Here is a 26448-nt window from a genome sequence, read left to right on the forward strand (position 1 = left end):
AGCACTGCGCGACCCGGCACAGCGCGGCAAATTTAATCAACTAGGCAAAAAAGCCGCGTTGGGAAGTGTCGCGCAGTGCTGCTGCCACTAGGTGTGAATTGCCTCATAAGAATACATGCAAAGAATTTTGCACCATCTTTTTTCAATCTGGGCAAACGAGTGTGGAACTCTCCTTCCTCGTATCTTGAGGATGAGATGTCTTGGACCCATAGCCACGACCTTTTCCTTTCCTCTTCTTCGCACAAAAATGAAATAATTACAGCTTCAAAAACTGTGTCGTCCATTTTGCAAACAAAAATAAACACAAACTTTTGCCGCAATGTGTCGCTCGATTGCCGCTTAATGTGAGTTGCGAAAATATGTCGCTCTGTGAGGCGCCGCTCCCGCTACGTGGCGCGCAGCGTAATGTGCGCGTACCTTGATACTCAAATTTATGTATGTTCCTTTGTTCGCACACGCATGTCCGCATGTACCTAACGACAGCCTATAATCATGAAAAAGGACTCAAACTGGGAAAGCTTCGGACACCTGGTACAGAACAAAAGAACATACAGCAGATACCATTATGCATGTGAGACAGATACATAATTCTCAACGGAATTTTATGTTTGCGAGAACAGTTTATCCGATTTAATCATGTTGTCACTACTGACTGTCATATGAAAATCAAATGATTATCACGGTTGTTTTGTTATTTTTTAAATTCCGCCATTTTCAACCGACGAAAACCATATAAAAAATAAGTTTAAAAAATGAAAAAGAGAGCATTTCAAAGCTCCATGCTAAAAGAAAAAAAATCGAAAACAATATTAAAAAATACCAAAAGCTGTCGGAATGTGTGGGGCGCACTCAAATTGACCCGCGAAAAATAATAGTGGTTAGTGGTGATTCATTTTTAAATGTGTTTCCGCATGAGGAAAGCGCTCTTCTGTTGTTTTGTTATTTTCTGAATTTAAATTGAACATTCTGAACTTTTTATTTTAAACAAATAAGAAATACGTATGCTTTTATCATGCACAAAATTAAAAACGTAATGAAATAAAGTAAATAAAAAGCAAAAAGCATTGTTTCATTTTTGGCGGAATATAACAATGGTCATTTGTGATAGCATAACAGTCAAACGTGATATCTACACAAAACTATCATTTATGACACTTTTTGATAGTTAGTGTGTCGGCACTGATCCAGGAAAAGGAATGAGAGTGAGCAGTACGGCTATATACTTAATCAGTAGGCCATGTTGGTGTATAAGGAGGAGACAAAAACTCACACGTACACAGTTTTTTACATCACATTTGCGCAAGTCCCCTTAAGTTTGTGATAGAAAGTTTGTATGAGGCGCTGATCGTAAGGTTGACATTGCTGACAATCAGATGATAGTCATATGATAGTCAGTATTCTTGTAGAGTAATAGCGCTAGTGGGACTCAATTGGTACTCGCCACAGTAACAAACACGTCGCAGATATGTGTGAATGAGTACAAAAAAAACGCTAAGGAATTTTTTTTAATTTGCCCCTTGTAAGCCAAACTTGAGGTTTTTTCTGTAAAATGTAAATATTTTTGTGTAAATATTATAAAAAATAAACAGTAAATATTTACTTTAATTTGCAGAAAGGAATCAAGAATGTAGAGGTATATACATGTAAAAAAAAACTCGGCCAATATCGAGTTAAAAACACTCTAGAATTTTAGTGAAAACTATCGATACTACTCAGTAATCGTATGGATTTATCACTACGCGTGACCAATTATCGGATGGCCTGAGACTGTTATACGAACACACCTTTTGTGGAAACACTTGAAAATTGTTCAAATTTCGTCCAAATTTTTAAGTAATATTTGTGGGAAGTTGGTGGAAAATAGCTTTTTTGCTCATTTCATCGGTGCTAAATAAATTAAGAATTTATACAATAACTTTGCATTGCATTGAAAAAGCTGACGCTTGCATTTGCAATTGAATATATACATAGGTGGCTGGGTGTGGGAATCACTGGTCCGTTGCTCCAACAAGGGGACGACAAACAAACGAAGCGGCCGACAAGGTGAAGCTGCTGATCAAAGCAAAAACCAAAAAAAGGTACAAAATTCAACAATCATTTTTGTATAATAGATATTACACTAATTACATTGCACCAGAGTGTAGGGTGCACTATTAAAATGTGTTAATAAATTAAATGCAACAAATTAAAAGAGAATCTATTGTTTAGCCACATCACATATTGTCCGCGCCCATTTTGCGAGTTGGTTCAAAATGGAAAGGAGTGACCTGATACAGAGTAATAACGACGTAACAATTGACACAGCTTCCCATGATGAGCGTGAAAACAGCCCGAATATAATTGAAAAATATGTGACACAATCATTTGCACCGGAACCAGAAGCAACAGCTGTTTCAACTGTTCCTGCAGAATTGGTGCGAAATTCATCGACGACATCACTTACACCACTAACAACATATGCCGCACAAGAACCACCATATGAAAATCTAACGGCAATGAATGATGAGAACCACAAACCAAGCACATCGGTTGCAGCAAAAGCAGCACTATCAGTCGATGTGGGTATTGATGCTATAACGGGTGATGCAGCTGCCAATGGAATTGAAGAACGTAGTTGTTGGATTTGTTTTGCTACAGATGAAGATAATCGTTTAGCGCCTTGGGTGCAACCATGCAAATGTCGAGGTACTACAAAATGGGTACATCAAAGTTGTTTATATCGTTGGGTCGATGAAAAGCAGAAAGGAAATGCAATGCGTACCGTGAGCTGTCAACAGTGCCAAACGGAATACATTATTGTATTCCCACATATGGGTAAAGTTGCCAATTTATTGGAGGCTTTTGATAATTTAATTAAACGTTTAAGTCCCTTCTTGGCTGCCGGTATATTTGTTGGATCATTGTATTGGACTGCGGTTACTTATGGTGCTGTCACTTTTCTACAGGTATCCGCAATGCCCTTATAAACATACCTACGTTTGTGTGCCTGTATTAATTTAAAATAATAAATTTAATTAATATATGTTTCAGATTGTTGGTCATAAAAAGGGCTTAGCTCTAATGGAAAATGGTGATCCGCTTATATTATTAATTGGATTGCCAGCAATACCAGTAGGTTTAGTGCTTGGCCGCATGATTCGTTGGGAGGATGCTGTCATACGTTTGATTCGCAATAGGCGCAATGTCGCGAGAAAACTACCACTTATGAATTTCATTATTCCCTATACGTAAGTATTGATCTATTATATACATAAATAAGCAAGCTGAAATTTTCACGCTCCTTTTATGGACAAACTATAATTCTAAAGTATAAACAATATATATATAGAAAGGTATTCTCAAGAAGCAGAGCAGGCAATTAAAAAAATAATAATAAGTCACTTAACACCAAAAATACCCAACACATATTCAATCTATTAGGCAGCTGTTACCCACACTATCGACGCTACGTGTGTTTGATGTGTGATTGCGTTGAGGAAACTATCAGGCCTCATGCAAAAGAATTCAGATTTGATTTAGCGATCAAATGTACGAAGAGTGTGTACATAGATGTTTGTTGGAAGAATAGCGGGGAAGTCAGCAACTATAAATACACTTCTAATTTTCTATTCAAGTTGGAGTTGTTGTTGTAGCGATAAGGAGACTCCCGGAAGGCCTTGGTGGGTCATATCGAAGTTGATGGTCCTTTGCCGGATGCAGATCCGGTACGTTCCGGTAACAAGCATGATGAAGGTACTAGCCCTTCTTGGCCATTCCGCCCTTCCACCCCCTAGATCCATGAGGGGCTTGGGGTCGTCAGAGCCCCGGCTGTTAAAGAAACAGGATTCTCCACGGGTAGTTGAAGTTGTCAATTGGGTTGGAGAAGCTATATAGTGCGCTCCAGTTTTTTCGCCTCGCGAAACCTGGCATTGTCACCGACTAAATCTTCCGCGACCTTATTTACAACATGGATGCCCCAAATGTCGACCATATTGAACATCCACGTCGATGGCACTACGCTACCGACTGTCCTACACCCCAAGATCTTGGGTGTGACGTTTGATCAGGATCTACATTTTGGTGCGCACGCAACCGCAATTGTTCCGAGAATTCAGAGCCGTAATAAAATCCTCAAATCCCTTGCTGGCAGTACCTGGGGAAAAGATAAAGAAACGCTCATGACCACATACAAAGCAATTAGCCAGCCGATTACGTGCTACGCGTCACCCATATGGTCGCCAAGCCTAAAAACTACCCACTGGAAAAAACTACAGGCCTGCCAAAATACTGCTCTCAGAATCGCCACGGGCTGTCTTCTTATGTCCCCAGAACACCATCTGCATAATGAGGCGAGAATACTCCCCATCAGGGAGAGAAATGAGATGCTGACCAAACAGTTTCTGTTGAATACCCAGAAACCTGGGCATCACAACAGACATTTGATTGACGAACCAGCACCGCCTAGGGGCCTAAGGAGTCATCTCCGTAAGCATTTTGAGGAAATACGGCACCTGAGAACCCAGCCGTATGAAGCGAAAAAACACAAGCAGGTCCTTGGTGAACTCCATAGACAGGCGTCGGACCTTTATGTCGGGAATTGCCCGGTGAATCCAGTACTTGAAGAAAAATATCCAGAACTCGCGGAAGAGGAACGCATACTCCCCAGGGAAACGCGTGTCACTCTTGCTCAACTTCGTTCTGGATACTGTAACAGGTTAAACTCTTACCTATCCAGAATGAACCCCGACATACAAAATGTATGCCGCGCTTGCAATGTGTCCCCACATGACACCAACCATCTCTTTAATTGTAATGTGGAACCAACGCCTCTAACACCCCTTTCCTTATGGTCCACCCCTGTTGAAACGGCAAGTTTCCTTGGACTCCCGTTAGAGGATATTGATGACAATTTGTGATCGGTCGCGGCTATTAGGTGGGGCGAGCATTGCTACAACAACAACAACAATAGTGCGCTCGGAACCCCTTGAAAGCGTTGCGCTTCACAACCCCTTGAATCAATTTGATATTTAAGTCTGCTCTTACGACAAGCATACCTGCCGCGCGTATAATCTAAGCCTCCTAAGTTGGAGTACTTATTCGTTTTATTGGTTGCAGCAATGTTGTGTACCACTTATATAAAATGAAGTGAAAACATAAAAAAAAATGAAATAAAATAACAACAAATAAAATAAATTTAAATAAATAGGTATACCACTATGGTAAATAAAAAAATAAATATAGCCAAAAATCAAGTTAAAAGACGAGATAATAAAATAAATGGCGGCCACCGTGGTGTGATGGTAGCGTGCTCCGCCTACCACACCGTATGCCCTGGGTTCGCACCACGGGCAAAGCAACATCAAAATTTTAGAAATAAGGATTTATTTTAGAAGATAAATTTTCTAAGCGGGGTCGCCCCTCGGCAGTGTTTGGCAAGCGCTCCGAGTGTATTTCTGCCATGAAAAGCGCTCAGTGAAAACTCATCTGCCTTGCAGATGCCGTTCGGAGTCGGCATAAAACATGTAGGTCCTGTCCAGCCAATTTGTAGGGAAAATCAAGAGGAGCAAGACGCAAATTGGAAGAGAAGCTCGGCCTTAGATCTCTTCGGAGGTTAATTTAATAAAATAAATTAAGTCTAAGCGAGTTTCCACCAAATCATCCTCTGAGCTAATAAATAAATTGCATCTTTCACGATCCAAAAAACGTTTACATACGTTCACGTTAGGCTACTCCATTATTATTTAACACTTTTCTGCTTTTGGATATTGTGACGAAGTTGTAAGTTCGGTTCAAAGTTCAAAACATGGCTCTACTATATGGTTGGCTCATCTCATCAGCTGACTTTATTTTTTTCATTTCACTGCAGTAGGGATTGTCAAAAGGAGATGGCAAACTCAAAATGCAACCAACACATTGACAATATTTTATTACACACACAAAAACTGCAAAGTTTTGTGTTTTCATTCCATTCCATTCGCCCAACATCAACGCACATATTTTGACTATCTGAACAAAAGTATGTTGTTGCTGTAGAGGTGAGCCAACCATATAGTTGAGCCTTGGTTCAAAACAAGAACGTTTAAAATATCTTTAAAATTGTAATCGTAGAAGCAACGATTTTTTTTGCAGTTGCAATTTTGAAAACTTCAAACTAAGCTGCAATGAATTTTACATACTTTTTCCCTAATTCGAAACGAATCTCAAGACCTTTGGAAGAATGTACCGCTTACAGTAAATATCTAATATTTTAAATAAATGGTGTCCCGACAGTAATAAGAAAAGAGAAAAGCTTAAAAAATGAGCAAAAGAATTTTCTCAAATTTTTGCAACGCTTCCCAAGGCAACCGGTTCCATGTTCCAGAGTGACTTGGGATTTTCCCAGACCTGCGGCTGTCATTTCAGTGTTACCCCATTTAATTTGTAGCGTCCATCCCACAAACTGTCATCTTCCCAGGAGATCCTTGCAGAGGGACTGCTCCATATTCTCTACCTGGGGGAAGGTATTGAACCCAATTCGGGGCCAGAAACCCTTCAATATGGGTATCACACGAAAGGAGCTGTTCAGACTATCAAAGATACATTTCGGTTGTATGCAACAAGATGTTGTGGCGATAAAAAAACTAATCGTGTCGCGACCGTAACACTGAGATGTTACGACCGTAACATTTTGAAATAACTCAGAAATGGTCAAGTATTTTTTTTAACGCATAGTCAATAGGAAACATTTCAAATTTAAATATGGTAAGACGGTTTTAGTGAGTTTAGTGGAAAAATTGTCCTTTCTGCTTAATTGTAATAGTACCATGCGGAAATGAGTTTCCCACAACTTATCAATGATACAAGGTTCGATTCGAGCTCAAGGCCAGAACAATAATTTTTTTCTAATGATAATTATTATTTTTTAATTTTTCTAAATTTGAAAAATTGTATTTTGTTTTTGGAGTAGTAAGTAGAAAATTTTTCAGACAACCTGCCATAGCTGCGCAGATAGATCCATTTCGAAGGGTGCTAAGCCTTCATCATCAGTACGCTTTAGGCATGCTGCGCTAACCATTTAGCTATACAGCGGTGGCTTGTTTGACTGGCAAATTTGCTACTTCTATTCCTTTTTACCAACTATATTTATTCAGTGTTGCGCCATCTGGTGCAAATCACTGATAATGCTGGATTTTTGTTTATTGTCAATTACTTTGTTTGACATTCCCAAGTGCTCATGGTTTATTAACAATTGTTTTTGTTTTTATCGGCCTATTGATAAATGATTCAAGGTTCGATTCGAGCTCAAGGCCAGAACAATAATTTTTTTCTAATGATAATTATTGTTATTTTTTAATTTTTCTAAATTTGAAAAATTGTATTTTGTTTTTTTTTTTTTTTTTTTTTTTTTTTTTTTTTTTTTTATTTTGTTTTTGGAATAGTAAGTAGAACTTATCAATTTTATAATGTCGCGACCATCACTCTCTTCTTCCATGGGGTACATCTCAATATACTGAAAACCCCATCCTGCTGTAGCTGTATGGAGGATGATAAGGTGGTATCATCGAATGTTGTTGTTGTTGTAGCGATAAGGACACTCTCAGAGTATATCAATTTTGTTCGCATAACGGTAATCCGTAACGGCATAAACTAATCGAGATAGATATAGACTTCTATATATCAAAATGATCTGGGCGAAAAAAGAAATTCATTTAGCCGTCCGCCCGTCCGTCTGTCCGTTAACACGATAACTTGAGTAAATTTTGGGGTAATTTGGTATGTAGGTTCCTGGGCACTCATCTCAGATCGCTATTTAAAATGAACGAAATCAGACTACAACCACGCCCACTTTTTCGATATCGAAAATTTCGAAAAACCGAAAAAGTGCGATAATTCATTACCAAAGACGGATAAAGCGATGTAACTTGGTAGATGGTTTGACCTTATGACGCATAATAGAAAATTAGTAAAATTTTGGACAATGGGCGTACCACTTTTAAAAGAAGGTAATTTTACAGTTGTGCAAGCTGTAATTTGGCAGTCGTTGAAGATATCATGATGAAATTTGGCAGGAATGTTACTCCTATTACTATATGAGTGCCAAATAAAAATTAGCAAAATCGGATGACAACACTCCCACTTAAAAAAAAATTCAAAAAATTTAATATTTTTACAGTATATAAGTAAATTATTGGCGGCCACCGTGGTGTGATGGTAGCGTGCTCCGCCTACCACGCCGTATGCCCTGGGTTCACACCCCGGGCAAAGCAATATAAAAATTTTAGAAATAAGGCCAATTTGTAGGGAAAAGCAAGAGGAGCACGACGCAAATTGGAAGAGAAGCTCGGCCTTAGATCTCTTCGGAGGTTATCGCGCCTTACATTTATTTTATTTTATATAAGTAAATTATGTCAACATTCAACTTCAGTGATGATATGGTGCAAAAAAATACAAAAATAAAAGAAAATTTCAATATGGGCGTGGCTCCGCCCTTTTTCATTTAATTTATCTAGAATACTTTTAATGCCATAAGTCGAACAAAAATTTACCAATCCTTGTGAAATTTGGTAAAGGCATAGCTTCTATGACGATAACTGTTTTCTGTGAAAATGGTCGAAATCGGTTGAAGCCACGCTCAGTTTTTATACACAGTTGACCGTCTGTTCTTCCGCTCGGCCGTTAATACGATAACTTGAACACAAATCGATATATCTTTACTAAACTTAGTTCACGTACTTATCTGAACTCACTATATCTTGGTATTAAAAATGGGCGAAATCCGACTATGACCACGCCCAATTTTCGATATCGAAAATTTCGAGAAATGAAAGAAATGCCATAATTCTATATCAAATACGAGAAAAAAGGATGAAACATGGTAATTGGATTGGTTTATTGACGCAAAATATAGGTAGGTAGGTTGAACTGGCCGGTCCATGAGGACCTCACATAGACTGATTGAGTCCGTAGTGTTACCAGAAGTTTGTTTTAACGACCAAACTGAAAAACCCTATCAAAAACCAGGACCTATGTTATAAAATAACTCCGTCCTCTTGGCAAATACTAGAAGCTTCCTAGGACTTAAGCCACTTGCTGCTTCTAGATCTGACAGCTGTATCACTCCTAATAGCTGGAGTCTTAGCCTGGCAAGTGCAGGGCACGAGCACAGAACGTGCTCGATCGTTTCCTCCTCCAACCCGCACTTCCTACACCTGCTATCACTGACCAAGCCTTATTTAAAGGCATGTGACGCCAGAAGGCAGTGTCCAGTCAGAATACCCGTCATGAGTCTACAGTCCTCTCTTTTTAATGATAGAAGCAACTGTGTTAGTCTAAGGTTGTAAGACCTACACATAATCTTCGACACTTTACAGCCCCGCGCTTGAACCCACGCCTTTTCTGCTTGGTCGATCATGTGCACCTCTCGCCTTCGCTTAATCTCGCCCAATCTAATTGGGACGTCTACGGAGCAAGCTTCAAGGGATGCGCCCTTTTTAGCTAATTCGTCCGCTTTTTCATTCCCATCTATTCCCATATGCCCTGGGACCCAATATAAATGTATGCTTCTCCCTGTCCCGATTCTCTCCAGAGACTGCTTACACTCTAACACGCATTTAGATGCTGTGCTATGCGAGATTATTGCCTTAATTGCTGCTTGACTGTCAATATAAAAGTTAACACGGTTGCAGCTTAAGCTATTCTCTTCCAGGGTTTCTACTGCTTTGGTTACGGCTAATATTTCCGCTTGGAAAACGCTACAGTAATCCGGCAGCCTGTAGGATCTGCTTAATTCCGGATCAGCGCAGTATACCGCAGACCCTACTCCTTCCACTATTTTGGAACCATCGGTGTACACATGTATCGCCTCGTCCGCCATTTGCGCACCCTTGCGCCAACCGTCCACCTCTATTGTGGCCTTAAGATCTCCCTCAAAGTGCAGGTAGGGAATCATGTAGTCTGTTCGTCTTGTGACTGAGGACGCTATACTACTATGGCCATATGGTCGGCGCTCAAGCTGCCCCGAAGCACCGAGCCTGGTTGCGGTCGTTAATGCTTTGTTCTTTGCTACCAGGTCTACAGGTGGAATGTGCAGAATGGCATACAGTGCAGCCGTCGGGGTTGTTTTCAGGGCTCCCGTAATGCAAAGCATCGATAGTCTGCATACCCCCTCTAATTTTTTGAGGTATGTTGTTTTTTTGTGTGGCTTTCCACCAAACAAGAACTCCATAGTATAGACGCAAAATATAACTTTAGAAAAAAACTTTGTAAAATGGGTGTGACACCTACCATATTAAGTAGAAGAAAATGAAAAAGTTCTGCAGGGCGAAATCAAAAGCCCGCGGAATCATGGCAGGAATACTGTTTGTTGTATTACATATATAAATAAATTAGCGGTACCCGATAGATGATGTTCTGGGTCACCCTGGTCCACATTTTGGTCGATATCTCGAAAACGCCTACACATGTACAAGTTAGGGCTACTCCCTTTTAAAATACTCAGTAACGCCTTTCATTTGATTCCCATATCGTACTCCAGGGTTACCCTAGGTTCATTTTCCTAAATGGTTATTTTCCCTTATTTTGTCTCCAAAGTTCTCAGCTGAGTATGTAATGTTCGGTTACACCCGAACTTAGCCTTCCTTACTTGTTTTTATATTATATTTTTGTCCCTCATACAAATTTTTACAGTGGTTATGTTACAATTTGAATATCAAAGTGCGACAAGATTATGTCTTTGTACAAATAGACAGCTTTCGTTTCTTTTGGGCCATTTATATCAAGGAAGTACTTAAAAATGTTGTATCTTCTTTTATCTAGCCTTTTGTTGCATTGTCAAGGTGACCTGAACTATGTGTAAGGTTTCACTCTATACCTGTCCAATATAGAAAACTCTTATCCTAAATATTATAAATTGAAAGAGCTCAAAGCTTCTTTCAAAGGTTCAGATTTCTGGGTTGCCGGGAAGTTGCTTAAAACTCGAAAGCCAAATTTCCTAGTTCGGATAATATTCCGCCTGGAGAAAACTTTTCCCTTTATGTTGGATTTTCATTGGGTTCTGAATTAAGTTATTTGTTTCAAAAATCTAGCTCTACGGGAAGTTACTCGAAGCTTTGTTCATAGTTTTAGGTCACTGGGTTATCGGAAAGTTTCTTGAAATTCGAAATCAAAATTTCCAAGTTCGGACGATTTCTTTGATTTTCACGATCCCTGGACCAACTAGCGAAAATTTCTCTTTCTCATGCTGCATTGACATGCGGTTCTGAAGTATACTCTTAGTTTCAAGAGGGGAGGAAATGAAAGAAAAGAAAAAATAGAAAAGCAAGGATAAGTAAGAAGGGATAATAAATAACCGTTGGGTTATGATATTTAAAGCTTAATGAGTGAATGAATGCAGTGGTTGAATTTAAAAAATATTTCTGACTAAGCGGATATGATGATGAGTTCAATTCGCAAATTAGGTGTACCAACAAGCACATTTCCTTATTCATTTACAGCTATTATTACAGAAAATGCATATCTTATTACTTATGCTCGGTTTTTTAAGGGCCAATTAATGGTGACTTATCCAGTTATTACCGGTATACTTTTGGCCTGGTCTGCAGGCGGGATGTGCTGCTGCCGGGATAGTTTAAGAGCTCGCGTTAAGCTTATCATTGATAACTTGCATGCCCATACCCCCTCCAGTTTTGTGGCCCTTGGGGATTGTTTTCTAGTTTAAGTCTGGATAATTTCAGAAACCTTAACGAATCATTTTATGACTATCTCCGGAAAAATTTAAGGTTTTTTTGTTATCTCTATAGGCCGATACACGGGAAATGTCTTCCTATCTGTAACAACTACACACTCGTCTTTCGACTTCACCATACACGTATTAAATACCGTGGTCTTTGATATCGTGGGGATCAGCTCCCTACACAGTTATTCGAACTCTTTCACTTACGTTTAGGCTAACGTGATTTTTACACCACACCATAATGACTCTATTGTACCACAGAATTGGGAAATCAAAAAAGGTGGTATTGTATCATCCTGAGCATGAAACTAAGCAGCTACTACTTTACAGATCTCGGTCTTGACATGAACATCGAATATAAGGGATTATAGTGATCAAGTAAGGCCACCGTAAATACGTTTTTTTTTGTGGAATTTCGTGGAAGGAGGATATGCTTTGTGCACCGGGATATTAAGGTCTCAATGCGAGACTCTCCGAGTGTAGGACTCCCTTCTTCCTTGAATAGCAAAAACCTAACCTCCCTCGGGCCGCACAATTCACCGTATCCCAGCTTCTGCAGGTCATGTTGTGACACCACCCGTGGTGTGGAAAAATGTGTGGAATACATCGTCTAATTTCCCACAGTACAGGTAGTTCGGGTAAGGTCCTTCCTGTGGAGAAATTGACGGAAGTAGCCGTATCCCATTAGAAATCGGGTCAAGTAGTAGTTGACCTCTCCGTGTGGTCGTATAAACCGTGGGCACAGTTCAGGGACTAATTTCCTGGTCCACTTTCCTGCGGTGCTGTTGCTTGGCTATTGTTGCCAGCGTCGGATTTATTCTTCTAAGGGCTGTATGGCAACAGCAATCCGACTCAGCGAGTTACGATAAAGTACTTCTTGGCAAGATGTATTCGCCGTTTTAATTTAATTTTGTTTCAACGACTCAGGCTGGAGTTTTACTGTTAAAACCTACTTTCTTCTTCTTTTATTGGAATGAGCTTTATCATAAAATTAATAAATTGTTCAGCTACTAGCGTATGCCCCATTATTAACGCTCTTACCCTACATACGTGCATTAACTGTTAAAAATGTTACTTTGCTGCTATGCGAACAGCTTCATTAGCGCCTGTCAAACATTAAGGGTCAATGTATGAATTTAACACAAGGCGGAAATAAAACCATATGCTCTAACAACCAGTTGTGTCGCAGCCTATTTCCGCCATTTATTTAGAAAAAAATGGGCGAGTGTACGTACATATGTACGCGCGTGGGAAGTTATACTTCTTTGCCATTTAAAAAAAAAAAATATAATTGCGTGCAAATAACCAATTACAATGATGTAATAAAAGGACTGGAAAAAAGATCTACCTGTACACCTAAGCAAATCGAACTGTGAATAAAATTTGATCGAATAGATTAGTCCCTGGTCGACTTCCCCGAAAGAAACTTCATAGGAACACTCTCTGGGGTTCCCACAACAAACACGATTTATGACAATCCTGCAATAAAAAGTTTTTCTCAAATACTATCTTTGTCAAAGAGGTACCCCTCTACCGATTTTCAAGCGAATCGCACCGTAAATAAGATTATTTGGAAAAGGTTCACCTTGTGAATCTAAGCAACCTATGTCAGATTTTCTAAAATTTCACTGTCATCAATTTTTCATATCGAGCCTAAAGAAGTATAACTTCAAAAAAAAAAAAAAGAATGTCATCGACGACGCAATAAAAGCTGCTAACTTCATTCAACAAAATTTTACAGTACAACGAAAAAACTCAATTGATTTGAAAATGTCACTCAGCAATCTAAATTTCAAAATGTTTTGAAAACGTATGGAGTTTGGTGAATAAAGGGCCAATTAATGATGACTTATCCATAACCAGATAAAGCAGCTGATCGAACCAACCTTATGGAAATCAATGTAATCGATTAATGGTGCCATACCATAACGCTAACGCCATACCCATACCATAGCCAATCAATTGGTTTTTGGTTTTTCGCCATATCCAAACCTAAAAATATTTGAGTTGGAGAATTTATTAACTTTTTATAAATTTTATTTGTTTTGGATACGTTTTGACTAAGAGACTTATTTTTGTGGTATATGTTTGTAATTTTTTGCGTTTTCTTCATTTTCATGAAATTTTCACGATTTATAGGTTAAGGCACCAATAACTGATACCAATTTGATATGGATAAGTAAAAATATAGTTACGACTATAGCGTTAGGGTTAAGGAAGTTTAACTGGCCCTTTAGTGCGAGTTTTAACTTCAGTAAAAGTCGTCTAGAGTTTAACCGTGCCACTTCGGCCGCTTAAGCTGAGATTTGCAGCAAAATTTTGTGTTATCGAACAAAAAAAACTAGTAAACTTTAACTGGAGTTTAAAATCGCTCTGAAAAATCGGACATTAACCATTTATAATTCGTAGTCAGTTCTACATCCTCCGAAAAAATATCGGTGATTAAATTCAATTATGATTTCAAATTTTCAAAACGTTGGCCGAATTCAAAAATTTATCAAAAGCGTTGCTTTACGGTAATTTGAAAACGAGCTATTTTTTTAAATCTTATATATAAATAGACAAGATGAAAATATGTGGAAACGTTTTCTGCTAAACTATAATCCTAAGGTATACAAATTATATATGTATTGATAGGAAATTTTGAGCTTGCACTGTTATCCATAAATAAAAAAAATATGAAAAATCATTTTAATATAAAAAATTTAACATAAAAGTCACACTACTACACATGCACTTATTCATACTATAGACACGCTGTGTGTGTACTTGCTTTTTGTGTACTATGCTGAATCGTGAGCATGGCCGAGGAGTTGCTTTGTACACAATAAAAATTAAACAAAAATACATAGCTGATCATGCATCAAGTCTATTTCTTTTCTTTCCTTTGCTTTCCTTTCTTTTCCATTCTATTCTTTTATTTTCCTTTCCTTTGGTTTCTTTTCTTTGCTTTCCTTTCCTTTCATTTCCTTTCCTTACGTTTCCTTTCCCTTCCTTTACTTTCCTTTCCTTTCCTTTCCTTACCTTTTCTTTATTTTCGTTTCCTTTCCTTTCTTTTAATTTTCTTTTTATTTCCTTTCTTTTACTTTCATTTCTCTTCCATTCATATTCCTTCCTTTCCTTTCCTTCCTTTCTTTTCCTTTCCTTTCCTTTCATTTCCTTTCCATTCCTTTCCTTTTCCTACCTTTTGTTACGAGAAGCAGATTGATTAAATCATACCCTTCCTGCCAGAGCAATATAAAATTTCCCTATTTTGAGCTTACTTATTCATTATATTACTCATCGAATGTTCCTATTATTATATTAAAACGACAAATTATATTTCTTTTATTTTCATTTCCCTTCCATTGATTTTCCTTCCTTTCCTTTCCTTTCCTTTCGTTTCGTTTCCTTTCGTTTCGTTTCCTTTCTTTTCCTTTTCTTTCCTTACCTTTCCTTTTCCTACCTTTTGTTACGAGAAGCAGATTGATTAAATCATACCCTTCCTGCCAGAGCAATATAAAATTTCCCTATTTTCAGCTTACTTATTCATTATATTACTCATCGAATGTTCCTATTATTATATTAAAACGACAAATTATATTTCTTTTATTTTCATTTCCCTTCCATTGATTTTCCTTCCTTTCCTTTCCTTTCCTTTCGTTTCGTTTCCTTTCGTTTCGTTTCCTTTCTTTTCCTTTTCTTTCCTTACCTTTCCTTTTCCTACCTTTTGTTTACGAGAAGTAGATTGATTAAATCATACCCTTCCTGCCAGAGCAATATAAAATTTCCCTATTTTGAGCTTACTTATTTATTATATTACCCATCGAATGTTCCTATTACCTTATATATAAATAGACAAGATGAAAAAATGTGGAACCGTTTTCTGCTAAACTATAATTCTTAGGTATACAAATTATATATGTATTGATAGCAAATTTTGAGGTGAAGTGCTATCAATAAATAAAAAAATTTGAAAAATCATTTTAATATAAAAAATTTAACATAAAAGTCACACCACTACACATGCACTTATTCATACTATAGACACGCTGTGTGTGTGTGTACTTGCTTTTGTGTACTTATTGAGAGTGAACGAAGCGAAATCATTTCCAAGAGAATAACGCCGTACGGTTATAGTCTTTGTTTTGGGTTTTGTATGTTTTCTGGATATTCGAAAAATTACTGTATTTTTGTTGCTATTTTTTCACAACTTTATACTGTTAGCACCAAAAGGGGTTTTGACTTTTTTCACTTTAGATGAACTTATTTAATTAGTTTACCGATACGTGTGCCAAAGTGAAAATCTCTTTTATCTCGCTATAAATAGTACATTAAATAAAACGTGGACTTACATAAGCTATAAGTCTTATTAGTAAAATTTAATTTAAAAAAAAACTCATAATTTTGTTTACAGAAGGTAAGAAAAAAATTGCTTAATTAATATGTTAAAATTTCTGATTTTAATTATTGCATTTACATTAAGTCAAAATATCCGGTCCTTTCCTGTCCTTCGCTTTCTTTTCCTTTTCTTTCCTTTCCTTCTATTTCTTTTCTTTCCTTTGCTTTCCTTTCTTTTCCATTCTATTTTATTTTCGTTTCCTTTGTTTACTTTCCTTTGCTTTTCTTTCCTTTCCTTCCTTTCTTTTCCTTTCCTCTCCTTTCCTTTCCCTTCCTTTCCTTTCGTTTCCTTTACCTTCCTTTTATTTATCTTCCTTTCAATATAAAATTTCCCTATTTTGAGGTTACTTATTCATTATATTACCCATCGAATGTTCCTATTATTATATTAAAATGACAAATTATATTTCTTTTATTTTCATTTCCCTTCCATTGATTTTCCTTCCTTTCCTTTCCTTTCGTTTCCTTTCCTTTCTTTTCCTTTCTTTTCCTTTCTTTTCCTTTCCTTACCTTTCCTTTTCCTACTTTTTATTTACGAGGTTTGTATATATTATTTTAACTGCTTATGTGATTGAATTTCATCCACTGGGCAAACTCTAGTAATAATTATAAGTCAAAGTTATGTTTTACGTTGCTTAAAAGTTATTATCATGATACAAAAAATGGAGGTAGTTCCACTTAATGTGACGTTAGCCACTTGACTTTTGCGGGGACAATGACAATTCCATGAAATTCTAGCTACCAGAATGTTATGCCAATTTCACACAGACGATTAATGAAATAATAATAAAGCATTCTCCCTAGGGAGACACGCGTCTCTCTAGCTCAACTTCGGTTTGGATACTGTAACAGGTTAAACTCTTATCTATCCAGAATCATCCGGCATACATAATGTATGTCCTGCTTGTAATGTGTGCCCACATGACACCAACCATCACAACAAAAAAAAAAAAAAATGTTTGATTCGATCAAGTTTCTGTGTGAAAACGGTATTACGAATTTTTCTGATTTTGATGGATTACGCCCATTTTAAATGGGCAGAATGAGCATTCGATCAGAAAAATTACGTAATTTGCCTCCCTCGCAAAAATTTCAGGGGTGGCTTTCCGTAATTCGATATCGATCAAGAACGAGTATAAAATAATCGTTTTCGCTTTCCGTAACACAAAGTGTTGGCGCGTTATATCGAACGTTCGATACAAACTGTTCGATACCAAATTAGGTGTCGAATTGCCTTTTTTGAAAGTAATAATTTTATGCTTTGGTGATTATTTAGGGAATGATTTTTTCTTCAGAAATTAAGAAACAAACGCTATTTATAAATGAAAATATTTTGGGGTAGCTCCAAAAAGCTTTCTAGCGAAAGAGATCATACCAAGATACGGGAACTAAAATGGCATCATCGAGCGTTCGCTATCTGCTTGAAGTATCGAATCAACGAGCGTCGACTATCGAATTACGGAAAGCCACCCCAGGGCGCTTGTGTGCGGTTGTTGCGTTGAAATTGGAAGCAGCCATTATTTTATAATTTTGATACGACGATGGCAGCAAGTACTTGTCTAATATTACATGAACTACACGTAATTCGCTATACCGTTGTTACGGAGATCAGTGATCTTGGTCCAGAAAACTAAACATTATGGAGAATGATGCAAATCGGAATTTTTTTTGGATTTACTCAACATACGTTGAGGGTGATTGGCTTCGACTAAACCGATAATGCCAGATCAAAAAGTATATGAAATGATATTGGTTTTTAATTGGCACCACGCCAGTTTTTAAATCTCATTTAGAGAATTTTCTTTTATCTAATTTAGTGTTGTATCAATATGTAGCTTGTCGCCACGTTTTTTCACTATCCCGTTATATTTCGTTATGTATATAACCAAAAAACAGTATGGTTTTTAATTGGCACCACGCCAGTTCTTAAATCTCAATATTCCTCGGTATATACAAAAGCTCCGTTATTCACAGTAGCTCCGTTATTGAATGATAGATACTCTGTTATTTCTCATAAAAAAAATGCAATTTGGTTTTTAATTGGCACCACGCCAGTCACAAAGTCCGCAATAATTTGGTTTTTTAATCAGTAATATATATTTCAAAAAAAATTGTCACTTCATGTTGGGAGGACAGAAGCTATCCTTAAGACAGACCCAAGGATGCTCTGCCCACCCCAAACTCACACGTTCACGATTCACGAAGGAAAGCAAATCGGGATTGACTCTTTCTTCAAACATCCTTTTGACAGTTCAAAATAAACTTTTATATTTACTGATGTTCCGTACATCTTGAAATTATTGCGAAATCATTTTATAAAATCGTGTAATTTGGGCTTAACTATCACTAAAAAATTATTCATGAAGATGTTTGACATAAAAGCCGCTGGTATACTTATAATGTGCACTACTACTTTTGTGTAGCTCTAATGACGTGAAATGCCATAACATAATTATTGTCAATACTTGCACGTTTTTGGAAAATATATTATAACTCAAAAACGACGCACACATACATTATACTGGGTAAAAAAAAATTGCAAATTATAAGTTAGGCCTCGGCAATAACAGCAGATTTAGGAAGTGCGAGCTGCAGGAAGAGACGGTTGAGGACGTTCTGTGCTCGTGTTCTGCGCTCGCGTTACCACATCTCGAAGCAGCAATTAAGCTAGGTCCTAGGAAACTTCTAGTATTTGCCAAGAGAACGGAGTTATTCTATAACATAGGTCCTGGTACCTAATTAAGGTTTTTACGTTTGGTCATCAAAATAATTTCGGTAATAACATGACCGGCCAGTTCAACCTAATCTGACCTCGCCTCTAAATTTGTATTAAACGCGTTCGGGTTTATTTATTTCTCTCCCTAACGGTACGTCGTAACGGCATAAACAAACCTATATGATACACACGTTTATATATAAAAGCGGTCGTCGTGGTGTGAAGGTACCGTTATTTTATTGTTGATTTTCAAAGTAAAATGGCATGTTTTGCTGTATTTTCAATATATATAGATATATACTGTAACGAATTTTGGGAAATTCCACTTATTCTGCTAACGTTCGAATCGCTAAATTGTCGAATAAATCACTCCAATATTTAGTATTGCAAACTGGTCTTTATCAAGATTACTTTGAGAGTAGTACTTCTAAATTATACTTCACAACCAATAGCGTGTTTAAATCAAAACTGCTTAGTCATGCCTCAGCTAGCGCTGCTTTTATACTCTCGCCTTCCTCATTCACCAATTTCTCCTAAGTTCTAGTAATTTCGTGAACTTCATGCTTGGTTACCAGCTATATACATGTATATTTTGTAGTTTGTATCCATATGCGTGTGTATATGTGAGTACTACCTCGAAGTAGTAGCCGAATTCGGCTGATGATGACATGCTGCCTTGTATGTATGTGTGTACATGATTTGTGATTTGTTTACGTACATACGAGTGGCTGCCTAGTATTGGCTTAGTGATACTAGTATCCCTTAGTGATGATAATATTCGTCACAATACATATATATGTTGTCTATATATATATATATATATATATATATATATATTGTTACGAATATTAGCAAAACTAAGGGGTGCTGCCATCTCTAAGCCGATGCTAAGCAGCGCCTTGCATGCACATCCATAGAACAATCATTATGTATCTACATAAACGAATCAATGATTATGTCTACACATATGTAGGTACACGCAGCTGAGAGCAACGCACAAGCACATGCAGATATCTTATCTGAAATGCTCCTAAAGGTATGCAATTATGATTGTGGAAGTGTCGCTCACACATACAAGCGCATGGGGTATGAGAGAAGCTATAAAAATTATACATCTGTAGTTGTAGCTGAGAAATTTATAACTAACTAAGTAAAATTCTGGAAGCGCCTAGAAGATGCCACGAGGAAATCACAGAGTATAAAAGCATCAGCGGTAGAGGCGCTATGGGCAGTTTCATTTAAGCACGCTATCTGTCGGGCAATAGTCAGTTTCATTTGAGCTATCAATCAGTTTGGTTATTAAGCACTAATAGTTATTGTGAAGTACTTTAATAAAGGCCATTTTTCCATTATTCAATATTGGAGTTATTTATTCAACAATTTAGCGATACGAACGTTAGCGGAAGATTGCAAATAAGGGGAATTGCAGTAAATTCGTTACAATTGGTGTCAGAAGAGGAATTGTTGAATAAATTCCAGAGTTGCAAAGCACAACAAGGACATGGCGAAGTTAAGTGAATTAAGGACCCAGCAACTGAAAAAGGAGAAGGACGCCCGTGGATTGAATACAACCGGCAATAAACTCGAACTTCAGGCAAGACTACGAGAGGCAATGGAAGCAGAAGGAATTAACGTGGAAAAATATGTCTTTCATCTTGATAGCGACGAGACAACAACCTAAATTGAGGAGAAAAACGAAACACCGCAGACAATGGCGAACACAGACTTGAACACAATATTAGCTGCAATATCTGCACAAACGTCGACAATAACATCCAAGATGGAGGCACAAGAGGCACGCATTTCAGAAATATCGTCGCAAATGTCATCTCAACTGACATCACAAGAGACACGCATAACATCCAAGATGGAAAAACAACTAGAATCGCAGGAGAACCGTATAACAGCGAAGATTGAATCACAGGAGACACGTGTCTCAGAAATGTCGTCAGAAATAACATCTAAAATTGAAGCACAAGAGGCACGTATATCAGAAATGTCGACACAAATTTCAGCACAGGTATCATCGCAGATCTCTGCACAACTAGAATCGCGTATGGAAGAGAAACTAACTCAGTTTCAGGAAGGGTTCAGTGGTCGACAAGATAAAATGGAGGCCGAGATAGATGCTCTAAAAGATCGTATTTAGGAGTTACAATTGAACCGTCCAATAACGTCAACGTTTACTCTGAAGGTAAAATCCCCAACGTTTGATGGTTCTGTTCATTTCCAGGTTTTTAAGCTCCAATTTGAGAAGACGTCGGCAGCGAACAACTGGAATGCTGAAGATAAAGTTGCAGCTCTGTTCGTGGCATTGAAAGGGCAGCAGCCGAAATCCTACAGACGATTCCCGAAGTAGAGCGGAACAGCTATGAAGCATTGATGGCCTTATGGAAGCGAGCATAGAAAATAGATATTCCAAATTGAGTTGCAAAATCGTCACCAAAGAGAGAATGAGACTTTGCAGGAGTTTGCTTCATATATTGAAAGATTGGCTCATCTTGCAAATGTAGACGCACCCGTGGAATACACTGAAAGGGTATAAATCCAGAGCTTCATAAATGGCATACGAGATGTGGAAACATATATGTGGGCTACATATGCAAATCCAAAACTAACATTTGCTGAAACGGTATCGCATGCACTGACTCAGGAAAAAGCCTCACTTTTGAGTAAGCCAGCGTACAAAGCCCGCCGTGTGGAAGTAGAGAGGCCAGAGTGAGTAGACGCAATATTGAAGGCGCTGAAAGGATCGCAAAAGCGGAGTGAAAGAGTTATCAAATGCTTCAAATGCGAGAAGCCCGGTCACATTGCACGTCATTGCGATCTTGGTCCTAATAGTTCCAACAATGTGGGTGGCCGTAAACGCAAAGCTGGAGGAGATGAGCAAGAACGAGTAAGAGGTAGAGATTGAGAGCTAGATCCAGCTATTGAATTCCCTGTGATATCTGTGTTGCAAATTGGTAGAAAATCGAGCAGTCTTACCGTCAGAGGGAATGTGGATGGTAAAGAACATGTACTGACTGTAGATACGGGCACATCTCATTCTTTGATTCGATCTGATTTGGTCTACAGGAGAGTAAAGTTATTACCTCTAGCGAGGTTGCGTACGGTCACTGGCGAGTATAACCAAGTCCGGGGAGAAGTGATCTGTGAAGTCTTAATTGGGAAGGTCATGATTTTACACAAATTTGTTGTGGCGGAGATTGTTGATGAAGTTATATTGGGAGTGGATTTCTTGGTTGACCATGACATCAATATCGATATGCAGAGAAGGGTGATGCGTTATGAAAACCAAGATGTCCCACTTATCTTCAGTTTGGAAAAAGGGTTCAGCAGTAAGCGAGTGCTGGTGGAGGAGATTCGACAGAGACCACGAAAGTCAAGGAAAGTAGATCGAGCAAAGGTTGATGGATCGAATGGGCCAAATAAAGCGAAATCAAAGGTACCTGCGAGAAAAACACTGGCATTGACAAACCCTAATGGACGCACTAAAACGACTGAAAGAATTTTCCAGAAAGAATGCAAGGGTGGTTTCAAGCCGCACGCACTACTGTTGTGAAACGTCAAGACGATACTGATGATGCAAATTCAATCCGTCAAGATCAAGCTCTACGAAGTAGTTCTTCATTGGCCAAGCAACAGAGTGCGAGGGAACGATCCAGGATAATGAGTAGTAAGATGAAACACATGTACGACAAGGAAAATAATTCGGAAGGTCTCTGGGAGGGAGATTTGGTACTGCTACACAACCCTCACCGGCGGAAAGGTATTTCATCCAAATATCGGTGCAGTTGGGAAGACCCGTACAGAGTTGTGAAGACGATCAGTGATGTCATCTACCGCATACAAGCAATTGGGAAATCACGAAATAGAAGAGTGGTACATTTGGCGATGCTAGCAGCGTTTAGATCGAGAGATTTGTCTAATCGGGACGATCAGACTCAAGTGGAGGGCAGTGTTACGAATAATAGCAAAACTAAGGGGTGCTGCCATTTCTAAGCCAATGCTAAGCAGCGCCTTGAATACACATCCGTAGATCAATCATTATGTATGTACATAAACGAATCAATCGCTATGTCTACACATATGTAGGTACACGCAGCTGAGAGCAACGCACAAGCACATGCAGATATCTTATCTGAAATGCTCCTAAACAGTGTTGACAGGTGATGAAAAAAAAAAGAAGCTAGATTGGCAAAAAAAAAGGTTAAAAAGGGCTAAATTTAGAAAAAAAAGAAGCTAAAAAAGGGCCAGAAATTTTTTGGGTAATTCATTAAATTTTTTTTATATTTTAGTTTACACATTTGTAAATAAAAACTTATAAACATAACTTAAACATAACTTCCTGTTTCAAAACATATCAGGCACATTTTCCTTGACTAGCACATGGACTTACTTTAAATGATTATAAAAAAAAAAATAAATGTAAGGCGCGATAACCTCCGAAGAGATCTAAGGCCGAGCTTCTCTTCCAATTTGCGTCGTGCTCCTCTTGATTTTTCCCTACAAATTGGCCGGACGGGACCTACATGTTTTATGCCGACTCCGAACGGCATCTGCAAGGCAGATGAGTTTTCACTGAGAGCTTTTCATGGCAGAAATACAATCGGAGCGCTTGCCAGACACTGCCGAGGGGCGACCCCGCTTAGAAAAATTTTCTTCTAATTGAAAAATCTTATTTCTATAATTTTGATGTTGCTTTGCATCGGTAATTTCAAAGTCATTACAACATTTAGATAAGCGTTTTAACGAGCATCTAATATTAAGCAGCGCATTAAGTATTTTAATTTTTAGTTTGTTTCTTAATTTAGTTTTCAGAATTTTCATGCCACTAAAAATTCTTTCAACCTCCGCGTTACTGAGTGGTAATACTACAAAACTAAATATGAATTCGACAAGTTCTAAAAAAGGAGGTTCGTTTAATGCATTTTTATGTTCTCGGACTTCCGACCAAAATTCTATGGTGGAGTGTACATTTTTCTATTGTATAGTTATAAGTTTTCGCCACTGCAGCTCTATTAATGCTATTTGACTTGAAGAATAACTATACTTGTCTTTTTCAAAGTAAGGAAATACATCTGGCTTTGAAACTTTCAACGAATTTTCAGCAGAAAAAGAATTAATCTTTTGTAGAGAACTCATATTATTAGGTATTAGGTGTTCACAGGAACTATTGTAATTATTTTATTTTAGAAATTTTTAAAAATACATTCGGAGTAAAAAAGGCTAGAAAAAAGTCACGAAGCTAAACCCAAAATTTCGAGGCTAAAGGCAAAAAAAAAGGCTAAATCTAGCCTCGAAAAGGCTAATCTGGCAACACTGCTCCTAAAGGTATGCAATTGTGATTGTGGAAGTGTCGCTCACACATACAAGCGCATGGGGTATGAGAGAAGCTATAAAAATTATACATCTGTAGTTGTAGCTGAGAAATTTATAACAAACTAAGTAAAATTCTGGAAGCGCCTAGAAGATGCCACGAGGAAATCTCAGAGCATAAAAGCATCAGCGGTAGAGGCGCTATGGGCAGTTTCAGTTAAGCACGCTATCTGTCGGGCAATAGTCAGTTTCATTTGAGCTATCATTCAGTTTGGTTATTAAGCAAGCTATAAGTGTTATTGTGAAGTACTTTAATAAAGGCCATTTTTCCATTATTCAATATTGGAATTATTTATTCAACAATTTAGCGATACGAACGTTAGCAGAAGATTGCAAATAAGGGGAATTGCAGTAAATTCGTTACAATATATATTTGTTCTATTTAAAAGTTTTCCGCTTTTTTTATACCCAGCTGTACTTGTACACAGGGTATTATAACTTTGATTGGATAACGGTTGGTTGTACAGGTATAAAGGAATCGAGATAGATATAGACTTACATATATCAACATCATCAGTATTGAAAAAAAATTTTATTGAGCCATGTCCGTCCGTTCGTCCGTCTGTCAGTCCGTCCTTCGGTCTGACCGTTAACACGATAACCTGAGTAAATAATGAGATATCTTCACCGAATTTGGTACACGAGCTTATCTGGACCCAGAATATATTAGTATTGAAAATTAGCGAAATCGGATGATAACCACGCACACTTTTTATATTTATTATTATTTTTGGAAAACACAAAAAACCTGATTTATTTAGTAAATAATACACCTAGAATGTTGAAATTTGACGTGTGGACTGATATGGAGACTCTTGATAAAAATTTGTTTAAATGGGCGTGGCACCCCCCACTTGTGATAAAATCAATTTTACAAATATTATTAATCATAAATCAAAAATCGTTAAACCTAACGTAACAAAATTCGGCAGAGAGGTTTCCTTTACTATAACGAATGTTTTGAAGAAAAATTTACGAAATCGGTTAAGGACCACGCCCACTTTTATATACAATTATTTTTAAAAGGGTCGTGGACGAATAAAATAAGCTATATCTTTGCAAAAAAGAGCTTCATATCAACGGTATTTAATTTCCCAAGTGGATTTATAACAATAAATAGGAAAAACTACAAATTTTAAAAATGGGCGTGGCACCGCCCCTTTCATGACTAAACAATTTTTTATGTTTCGGGAGCCATAACTCGAAGAAAAATTAACGGGTCGTAATAAAATTGGGTACACAAATTTTCCCTATAGCAGGAAATATTTCTAGAGAAAATGGACGAGATCGGTTAAAGACGACCCCCCTTTTATATAAAAGATTTTTAAAAGGTTCGTAGACGAAAAAATAAACTATATTTTAGCGAAAAAGAGCTTTGTACCAATTGTATTTTGTGCCATTATAACAAGAAATGGGAAAAAATTAAAATCTTGAAAAATGGGCGTGGTACTGCCCCTTTCTTACAATGCATTTCCCAGCGTTTCTGGAGCCATACCTCGACGAAAAATTTGGTGTTTAACAGGAAATATTTTTAGTAAAAATGGACTAAATCGGTTAAATCGCCTTCTTTTATATAAAAGATTTTGTAAAAGTGCGTAGATGCAGGTAATAAGCTATTTCTAGTAAAAGTTGGAAAATTTCGTCAATAACCTGCCCTTTTTTTTGGTAATAACACTTTTTAGTACAATGGCACTTGTGTGTTTATGTTTATTGTTCTGTTATAACTTAATTTAAAATAAACAGTAGGAAAATCCCCATATCTGAAGGAAAACTGCATTATTACCCGCTCAAGGTCATTGGTGTTAGCCTCTGTAACCTTTTTGCTTCTTGTAAACGAAAATTAGTTCAGAATAGAACCATATGTATATGTATTATTGCTCAGCCTTGTAACACTATTAAGCACGCAAAACAAACAACAACAGCATTTCAAGTGTACAGCTGGGTATGTAATATTCGGTTTCACCCGAACTTAGACTTCCTTACTAGTTAATGTTCATATCGTCGATTATAGTCTCACGAACAACTGAAACGTTGTTATTGTTGTTGTAGCAGTGCTTCGCCCCATCCAATAGTTGCGACCATTCAAAAACTGTCATCAATATCCCCTAACAGGAGTCCAAGGAAACTACCAGTTTCAACAGGGGTGGACCAGAGTGAGGTTTGTGTTTGAGGCGTTGGTTCCACATTGCAATTAATGAGATGGTTGGTGTCATGTGGGCACACATTACAAGCGGGGCATACATTATGTATGCCGGATGATTCTGGATAGGTAAGAGTATCCAAA

General features: G+C 37.6%; 2 protein-coding genes across 2 annotated transcripts in view; both read left to right on the forward strand.

The window, feature by feature from the left end:
* Cont (Contactin) overlaps positions 1-1710 on the forward strand; it is a 121567-nt gene extending 119857 nt beyond the window's left edge. Inside the window, exon 11 of the transcript XR_010949149.1 lies at positions 1613-1710. The gene's annotated coding sequence lies outside the window, so the exon portion shown is untranslated. The remainder of the gene's footprint in view (positions 1-1612) is intronic.
* Positions 1711-1770: 60 nt separating this feature from the next.
* LOC137238294 (E3 ubiquitin-protein ligase MARCHF5) overlaps positions 1771-26448 on the forward strand; it is a 36379-nt gene continuing 11701 nt past the window's right edge. Inside the window, exons 1-3 of the mRNA XM_067763120.1 lie at positions 1771-2078; positions 2209-2945; positions 3031-3227. Coding sequence (XP_067619221.1) covers positions 2253-2945; positions 3031-3227 — 890 coding nt within the window. The 5' untranslated portion in view covers positions 1771-2078; positions 2209-2252. The remainder of the gene's footprint in view (positions 2079-2208; positions 2946-3030; positions 3228-26448) is intronic.

The sequence above is a fragment of the Eurosta solidaginis genome, chromosome 1, assembly GCF_040869045.1.
Source record: "Eurosta solidaginis isolate ZX-2024a chromosome 1, ASM4086904v1, whole genome shotgun sequence".
NCBI lineage: Eukaryota > Metazoa > Arthropoda > Insecta > Diptera > Tephritidae > Eurosta > Eurosta solidaginis.